General features: G+C 47.3%; 1 protein-coding gene across 1 annotated transcript in view; it reads right to left on the bottom strand.

Moving 5' to 3' along the window:
* Positions 1 to 9,628, bottom strand: part of SLC2A9 (solute carrier family 2 member 9) — a 196,241-nt gene that overhangs the window by 166,546 nt on the left and 20,067 nt on the right. Inside the window, exon 3 of the mRNA XM_024119533.3 lies at positions 4,768 to 4,928. Within this exon, the coding sequence (XP_023975301.1) occupies positions 4,768 to 4,928 (161 nt within the window). The remainder of the gene's footprint in view (positions 1 to 4,767; positions 4,929 to 9,628) is intronic.

The following is a 9,628-nucleotide window of genomic DNA, read 5'->3' as shown; positions in this document are numbered from 1 at the left end:
CCAGGACATGGAAGCAACCTAAGTGTCCATCAACAGATTAATGGATAAAGAAGATTTGGCACATATATACAATGGAATATTACTCGGCCATAAAAAGAAACAAAATTGAATTATTTATAGTGAGGTGGATGGACCTAGAATCTGTCATACAAAGTCAAGTAAGTCAGAAAGAGAAAAACAAATACCGTATGCTAACACATATATATGGGATCTATAAAAAAAAGAAAACTGGTCGTGAAGAACCTAGGGGCAAGACGGGAATAAAGACACAGACCTACTAGAGAATGGACTTGAGGATACGGGGAAGGGGAAGGGTAAGCTAGGACAAAGTGAGAGAGTGGCATGGACATATGTGCACTACCAAATGTAAAACAGATAGCTAGTGGGAAGCAGCCTCGTAGCACAGGGAGATCAGCTCGGTGCTTTGTGACCATCTAGAGGGGTGGGATAGGGAGGGTGAGAAGGAGGGAGACGCAAGAGGGAAGAAATATGGGGACATATGTATATGTATAACTGATTCACTTTGTTATAGAGCAGAAACTAACACAACATTGTAAAGCAATTATACTCCAATAAAGATGTTAAAAAAAAAAAAAAAAAGAATGGACAGACCATGGCTTGCTGGAGAATCTGACTGAGGATCTGATTTCAAAGCCCGTGTGAGTTTCCCTATGGGTTCCCACGTATTTTCTCTGCTCCACTCTGGAGGGAAGAACTAGATCCAATGATATGTGAAAGAGGCCAATGTGAGTGCAACTGAAGGGACATTTGCATAATCGGCTCTGTCAGGTGATGGACTGACGCCTCTCAGGAAGCACTGATGAGGAGGATGGGATGACGAAGATGCTAGTGAACCTAAGTTGGTTGCTGGCTCTACGTCAGTGGCTGAGATGAATGCTCTACATCCATCATCCCATTTAATGTTCACTACCGTCCTCCAACATGGCTATGACTTTATCTTCACTTTACTGTGAACTAAGTGAAGCCCAAAGAGTTCAAGGAACTCATCCAGGGCCCCACGAGCTGTGAGCATCAGAGCCCAGGTCTACAGCCGGGCCTGTAGCCAGGGTCTGTGCACGACATGGTCACCGTCCAGTCTCACGAGGGAGGAGGGTTCTGTCACTAAAGCCAGGTAAGCAGAGGATAGATGACCCCAAATGAAGGGCAGGGACTCAATCAGAATTCTTTTTGGCTCAGAATTTTCCAAGCTAGAGACTCCAGGAGACAAGGAACCCGCATAACGGGGGTGGCTTAGCTGAGACCACATAACGGGGGTGGCTTAGCTCCAGAGACGGTTTCAGGTCCCTTATGCTCCCCTGTCCTCATTCCTCCCCTAAATCACAGATGAGCCATATGCCTCAGCCAGGATCAATCCCATTGCTGGACCTGCTGGTGACCAGGACCACCTGACTCCGAGGACCCCCAGCTCCACCCAAACTTCCCTCCAAGTCACCCATCTGGGCCCCTTTCTTTGGATCCCATCCTAGCCTTAGACATTGAGCTCAGCCTCCTCTTCCTCTGGGACAGCCACCATCAGAGACAAAAAACGAGGCATCAGGATGCAGTTTCCATCCACACCACACGATGGGAAGAGTGCAGCCTTGTGGTCTAACAGAACTTTGTCTGAATCAGGTCAACCCCATCCTTTGTCACCTTGGGCAAGTTGCTGGGCCTCTCAGGGCCTCTGGTTTACAATAATACAGAAAGTTGTAAGAAGTAAATGATGTACCATATGTCAAGGACTGGTCTATAGCTGGAGGTGAATAAATGGTAGCCAACTTCTTTAATTTTTGCTCCCTTTCTCCCCTACAGAGTTACTACTATTCAAGCTGAGACTCAATTCAACTTTTACACTCATAATGATGGAAAAAGGAATTGGCAGCTGCTTGGGGTATGACAACCAAAGCCCTTTGATCAATCGCTCTCTGCATCCTAGGACTCCTCCATCACTTAGAAATTTAGTACTTTTCAAATACATTTTCTCTTTAGCTTTCCTTCTGTTTTGTTTTGCCGCCATGTCACTGAGGATGGTAAAGCCACTTTGATCACCTTCATTTCACCTGCAGGAAAAGTGCTGGCTGAGAGGTGAGAGGTGGCAAAGTCCCACGTCACACACTTGGCAAGTTGGGGAGTCAGGACTTGCTGGTCCACGACATCCGATTCCAGCGTTCCTTTTCCTGTACCAGCTGCTTGGCTTCAGAGCGTTCTTCTGGGGCAGGCTTGGGGCATAAGTGCCCACGGCCTGATATAAGGTAGGTATGTGTCACAGGCAATAGTGTCTGGGGCCAGGGGTGACTCCATCTACTGGAATAGCCAAGAGGAATTGGGGCCACAGGCTTAGCAACAGTGCCTTGGAGACCCTGGCCAGTGGTGCCAGTCTGGGGGCCAGCTGGTCACTTATCTGTTGTCAAATAGTCAAGGATGTTCCAAGACCAGTGCCAGCAGGACACTATGATCTCCTTGGCAAGTGGAAAGATCATGGTGCCGTGGCTGAGGCGTGTTGGTTCCTACCTGAGCTCAGGCACTGTGTGAGCTGGCTAAGTTTGGCCAGATGCTCTGACCTTGCTCGGTTCCCATTCTCCATCGATAGACACCACGGAGTCGAAAGAATTAAACAAGAGGGTGTGTGTGAGCGCCTGAAACATTGGGGGACCTCAGAAAACGGCAGCCCTGACTCCATTCCACGATCGTTGTACCTCCTGTGTACTGAGTTCTCATTAGCTACTGCCCCGGAAGTGCCCTTGGGGACACAGAGAGTGTTGGCACCTCCTCTACCTCACTGGGGTACCACAGGCATTTACGAGCATCACGTGATGTTTTCAGATGGCCTCCTGCCCCAGCCTATGCAAAGGCTGCTCTGAACATCATCGTTCTAATTTGGGGTAGTGAGGCTGAGTGTAAAGGAGTGGGCAGCACCACTGTTAACACTGTTTTTGTAGCCCCAAGGCCGGGGGCGCATTTCCTGGGGGGTCTGATGAATCTCTTTGCTAATTCAGGTCAGTGAAATATGGAGATTTGTGGAGTCCCTACTATGTATGGGTGTCAAGGTGATGATGAGTAAATAATATGGTAGATAATAATAGCTTCTCTTGGGCTTCCCTGGTGGCACAGTGGTTGAGGGTCCGCCTGCCGATGCAGGGGACACGGGTTCGTGCCCCGGTCCGGGAAGATCCCACATGCCGCGGAGCGCCTGGGCCCGTGAGCCATGGCCGCTGGGCCTGCGCGTCCGGAGCCTGCGCTCCGCGACGGGAGAGGCCACAGCGGTGAGAGGCCCGCGTAACGCAAAAAAAAAAAATAGCTTCTCTTTATTGAGCTACTGCTAATGGGCAGGGGAACCGGGTTCGCGCCCCGGTCTGGGAGGATCCCACATGCCGCGGAGCGGCGGGGCCCGTGAGCCGTGGCCGCTGAAGCCTGCGCGTCCGGAGCCTGCGCTCCGCGACGGGAGAGGCCACAGCGGTGAGAGGCCCGCGTAACGCAAAAAAAAAAAATAGCTTCTCTTTATTGAGCTACTGCTAATGGGCCATTCCCCCTCCATTAATTTTCTTTAGCCCTTATAGCATCCCCTGCAGGGTAGCAACTATTGACTCCATTTCATAGATGACGGAACTGAGGTTCAAATACATTAAATGACTTGGCCAAGCCCACACAGCCAGGATGTAGAAGACTCGTGATTCAAGTTCACACACGACTTGCTCTAGAGAATACTCTTTCCATTAACACCTCAATGTCCCCCAGGAAGTTGCTATGAGAAAGGACGAAGAGAAAATGTTTGGGGGGAATTTATTTATTTTATTTTTTTGTGGTACGTGGGCCTCCCTCTGCTGCGGCCTCTCCCGTTGCGGAGCACAGGCTCCGGACGCGCAGGCTCAGCGGCCACGACTCACGGGCCCAGCCGCTCCGGGGCATGTGGGATCCTCCCGGACTGGGGCGCGAACCCGGTTCCCCTGCATCGGCAGGCGGACGCGCAACCACTGCGCCACCAGGGAAGCCCCGGGGCGGGGGGGGAATTTATTGATAACTCAATCTTATACGAGAGAAGCCCTCACTTAAAAAATAAATGAGGAATGAAGCTCAGAGGTAAATTGGATCTGAGTAGAGGGGACGAGGATTGGGAATTTCAACACGAAATTGATACTCACTGCAGCCCTGTTTGTAATGGAAAGGATGTGAAGTAACCTGAGTATCTCTCCATAGGGAACTGGTTAAATAAGTTATCATCCAGTCATACAACGGAAGACTGTCTAAGCAACTGATTTTTTAAAAGCAGATCGATCGGTACTCATGTGGAACAATCTCTACGACACTGTGCTGACTCTTCCCCATTTGCTCCTGTAAATGGGTCCCTCCCCTCTCTCCCTGCTCTGCTCTGTGCCCTGGGAGCTGGTCCTCCTGAACTGCACCAACAAGACTCCTGAGTTTTCAGGCTTCCACTTGGGTTTGACCAATGAGGGGCACCAGCAGCAGACTGCAGGGCAGGAGGAGAAAGGAACCAGGGTATTTCTTCCTAGCTCCTCCCTGTTTGGACAGTAGGGTTCTGACATAGCCTGGTGCCTCTACAACCTCAGCGGCTGCCTGTCAGCCCATCACCCATGGATTCACTTCTCCTTGGCCTCCGGTACCCTATTTCCGCTCCTTGCCCTTCTGGCGTTAAAATTTCTCCAGTTGGACTGAATGGAACTCTGTTGCCTGCTGGGATCCTGACTCTGATACAGACATATTTATGAACATTGCAGAAGGGATCCCCAAACAGAGATGGCCCCCACTGACCTCCCAAGAACCTTTACGATCAACTTCACCAGGAACGTCCCCACGAGTCCACCAATGGCGAATATGGACACGGTCACAGACCAGAGCAGAGTCAGAGTATCCAGGTCTATCCGATGTCCATGCCTTCTCTCCCACGACTCATTGTAAAAGGTCTTGATGTACTGAAAACAAACAACAAACCATGTTATTCCTCCGTCCCGTTCTGCTGTCCTCGAAGCCAGCCAGTTTATAAACAAAACAGCTTTTATGGAGCACTGTCTTCATGCCCGGCACTTTGCTAAGCTCTCTTTGAGCTTTATTTTGTTGAATCCTTCTAACACATTTTGTAGATGGGCCCTATATTTACATCCTTTCGCAGATAGGGAAACTGAGGCTCAGAGAGACAAAGTGACTTGCTCAGCTAAGTGGCAAATCTGGGAGTCAAACTCAGATGACTCTGAACTTAAGGGAACCGCACAGGAGAATCACCTCAGAAATGTGTTTAAAATGTACGTACCTAACATAAGAGAAAATATTTACCACCTAGATAGGTAAAGATTCAAGACACACAAAAACACTAACCATAAAAGAAAAACAAAATGCTCATTTGGATTTCATCAAAATTAAAGTGCTGTGCTCTTTAGAAAACATCATGAACAATGAAAAGACAAGCCACAGACTAAGCTAACATATTTGCAACCCATATAACTACAAAGGAATTGTAGTCACAATATGTAAAGAGTTCTAATAAGTCAATAAGAAGACAACCCAATCAGAAATGAGTGAAAAACTTGAACAGACTCCAAAAAAAAGAAAAAGAAAAAAAATTCAGATGACCAGGAAGCTAATGACATTATGCTCAACATCATTCGTCAAAAGGGAAAAGCAAATTACAACCACAATGAGATGCCCACTTCACACTTATTAGACCCCCACTGCTGTCAATTCTGATTCAGTGGGTTTGGGATGGGACTGAGTGATTCTGATGTGCACCAAAGACTGAGGTCACAGCACTACACTCCCCAAGAGAGTTCCATGCTCAATATGCTCATAGTTATCCATAGCTACCCAATAAGGACCCACAGACTTCTCCAATAACAGCCAGAGTATGACGTGGCAGAAGAAGCATAGGGTCCGGTCACACAGACCTGGGCTTGAATCCCAGCACCATGATTTGCTAATGATTTAAACCAGCTGGACCTTGGCTTCTTCATCTGCAAGATGGGAAAGATGACGCTGATGTCTCAGGGCTGTTGTGAAGGTCATATGAGAGCTTGGAGCCGTGCCCAGTACTTGTGTGGAGCTCACACAAGCCCCAGGTCGGTTAACAGGTCTGGTAAGAGTAAGTAGTGACCAGCAGTGTGTACTTTCGTACACTGATGGTGGGAGTTTAATTTGTACAGACATCTTGGAAAACAGTTTGGCGTTATCTAGTAAAGTTGAAGCAAATCCATTTCTAGAAAATTCCCCTTAGTTACCAAAGGGGATATTGGGGAGAGTGGGAGAGATAAATTAGGAGTCTGGGATTAACATTTACACACTACTATATATAAAATAGATAAACAACAAGGACCTACTGTATAGCACAGGGAACTATACTCAGTGTCTTGTAATAACCTATAATGGAAAAGAATCTGAAGAAGAATGTATATATGTATGTATAACTGAATCACTTTGCTATACACCTGACACTAGGACAACATAGTAAATTAACTATACTTTAAAAAATGGTAAAAACCAAAACAAAAAAACCTGGCACTCTCATAAATGGAAAAAAAAACCCCTCCTCTTTCCCATCTGCCCTAGGATACATCTATCCAAACATCCATGGTAGCATTGCTTATAACAATCCCACACAGAAAACAATCCAGATGCCCACTGACAGTAGAAGAGATAAACAGATTGTGGAATAGTTATAATATGAAACACTACAGCCACAAACATGAATGAATTATAGCTACGTGCAAACACGCAAAATAAAGTCTCACAAAAAATAAGATTGAATGAAAGAAGCCAGAAACAAAAGAATGCATACAGTGTGATTCCATACCTAACCTTCAAAAGTATGCAAAATTAAAAGGATTTGGGGGAATTATATAGAGATTATAAAACTACAAGAGAAGCAGACAAATAATTATTTCAAATGTCAGGACAGTGGTCACCTATGGGGGATGGTGGAAGAAATGATTGGAGAGGGGCATTTGCAGGACCTTCTATTCTCTATCTTTTACTCTTCTTCTTACGTAGGTGCTAGGTTTATAATCATTCTTTAAACTGTGTGTGTGTGTGTGTGCATTTTATACATTCTTTAAGGATGATATGTTTCACCGTTTAAAAACTTTGTTTAAATGGTGGAAAAGTGTTCCGGGCAGGGGTAAAAGCATGTGCCAAGGCGGCTGAGGAAAGCTTGGGGTGTCCATGAACAGAGAAGAGGCCAGTGGGGGTGAAATGGGACAGTTAAGGAAGGAATGGGCTGCATGGAGTTGAAGGGAAAGGTCAGGTTATGTGGGACCATAAGGTCCTGGTAATAAGTTTGCTTGTTATTTAGATTTTTTTTGGTGGGGGGGATGGAGTGGGAAACTATTGTAGGGTTTTAAGCAAGGGGAGGTCATGGCATGGCTTTTATTTTCAGGAAGGCCCTCTGGCTTCAGGGTGTCAAGTGGATTAAAGGGGGCGGCTAGAGAGGAAGCCGGCACCCTGTTGGGAGGCTTTGCAGTCATCTAATGTCATGGTGGCCTGGACCAAGTGATGGAGATGAAAGAAGGGGATGAGTTTGAAGTATGTTTTGAATGTAGAATGGACAGGACTGAGTGATTGGTTTCAAGTCTGGGGAGGGAGGGTGTTGGTGATGGCAAAGGAGGAACGCAGCAGACTACCAGGTGTTTAGCTAGCTTAAGCAAATGGGCGAATGACAGAAGATGAGGAAGTGAGGGGTAGCACCCACTCCCTGTGAGATATCTATTCTCCTCCCATTTTCTCTCTCCTTCTGATCCCATAACTACCTTGCTTATAGTATGGAGTGAGGACAGGATATATTATCAACAACTAGAGCTTTTCCCAACGATGATGGAGTTTCCATGTGTTAATACACAAGACACTCTGACCTGCCATCGGCCATTGATTCATTCAACAAACCTGTGCTGGGAACTGAGCTGCACACAGACGTAAACCAAACCCCAGATCTCAAAGAGCTCTAGGCCACTGGAGCTGCTAATGCATTGCATAATTTAAGGATGTTCTTGGCTGCAAGAAACAGGATATCCCAACTTGAAACAGCTAAGCAACATGGATATTTATTAGGACTATTTGTCTGGTGGCTCAGTGATGTGGTAAAGAATCCAGGTGCTTCCTTTTGCTTCCTTCTGCTAACCATAGTTTTGACCTTATCCTAAGGCTGCACCCACTCATAATGATAACATGACTCCTGGTAGCAGTTTTGACCACAGGCTTTCCCATTCATGTTTGACTAGAGAGAGTACTCCCGGTCTCTCAGAGACCTCTTGATGTTAAGAAGAACTTTCCTAGAAGCCCCTAGCAAACCTCTCTTTAAATCTTGTCCACCCTGGTTGGGGCACAGGCCAACTATGAAGCCAATCGTTGGAGAGTGGGATGGGAACCATGAACTGGCTCTCTGGTCCCGAATTCCATTTCTTTATCTTCTCCTTCCCACCTTATTAAATAGCACACCGTTCTCCAATTGCTCAGCTAAAAGTCAAGACTTCACCCTTAACTCTTGCCCTTCATCCACACCCCTCAACTAAGCCATCTGGATTCATCCCTGTCTGTTATGGGTTGAATTGTATCACCCCCAACAATTCATATGTTGAAGTCCTAGCCTCCAGCATCTCAGGAGGTGACCTATTTGGAGATAGGGTCTTACAGAGGTAATCAAGTTAAAATGAGGTCATTCGAGTGGACCCTAACCCAGTATGACTAATGTACTTATAAAAATGATACGTTTGGACACAGAGACGTGCATAGAGGGAAGAAGGTGTGAAGAGACACAAGGAGAAGACGGCCATCTACAAGCTAAGGAGAGAGGCCTGGAACAGTCCTTCTCTCACAGGTCTTAGAAGGAACTGACCCTGCTGAAACCTTGATCTTGGACTTTTAGACTCCGGGACCGTGAGAGAATAAATTCCTGGTGTTTAAGCCCCCCAGTCTGCAGTACTTTGTTTTGGCCTCCCTTGCAAATTAATACACTGCCTTACCTTCAATGTACTTCTCACTTCTTTCGCCACTGAACCCAGCCCAAGCCATCCTCCCTCTCTCTGGGGCTCCCATAACAGCCCACCATCGGGGACCCTCACCAGGTTGCCACGCCCAGCTTCTCTGAGTGGGTACTGTGCTCCCTGTCAGTGGCTGGACATAAACATTGAACCTTAGTTTTCAAGTACTCCAGTGGCCATCTGTCATCCTTCTGGCTGCCCAGCATCAGAAGCCCCCTTCTAATTTGGGAGAACTTGCTTCCTTTTCTGAGCCCTGCGGGAAACAGAGCCTGCTCATCGCTAGAGGTTGAAATTGTCAGACACATGCTCTTCCCGGCATCCCCTGCAGCTAGGGAGTGGTCATGTGACTAAGGTTTGGCCAATCAGAAGCCTGGCTTTGCATGAAGCGCGGGAGGCCAAGAAGCGGGGCCGAGAACTCTTTGGCAGCAGAGGGCGTGCCAGGGGGATTGGGTTTGGGGCAGCAGCGGCGGCAGTGTCCTTTGCTAGCTGTGCAGGAGCGGCAGTGATGGCCACAGGGCACCCCCACAGGACCAGCTCTGGGATCTGGCTGCAGAGCTTTCAGGACTGGCAAGCCAGTCCTCCCAGCAATCTTGGGAGCTGCTCACTATTTTTTCAACAACGTCTTTTTTAGCTTCAATCAGACAAACGTTGTT

Source organism: Physeter macrocephalus, chromosome 7 (genome assembly GCF_002837175.3).
Source record: "Physeter macrocephalus isolate SW-GA chromosome 7, ASM283717v5, whole genome shotgun sequence".
Taxonomy (NCBI): domain Eukaryota; kingdom Metazoa; phylum Chordata; class Mammalia; order Artiodactyla; family Physeteridae; genus Physeter; species Physeter macrocephalus.
This window is presented reverse-complemented; position numbering and strand designations above follow the sequence as displayed.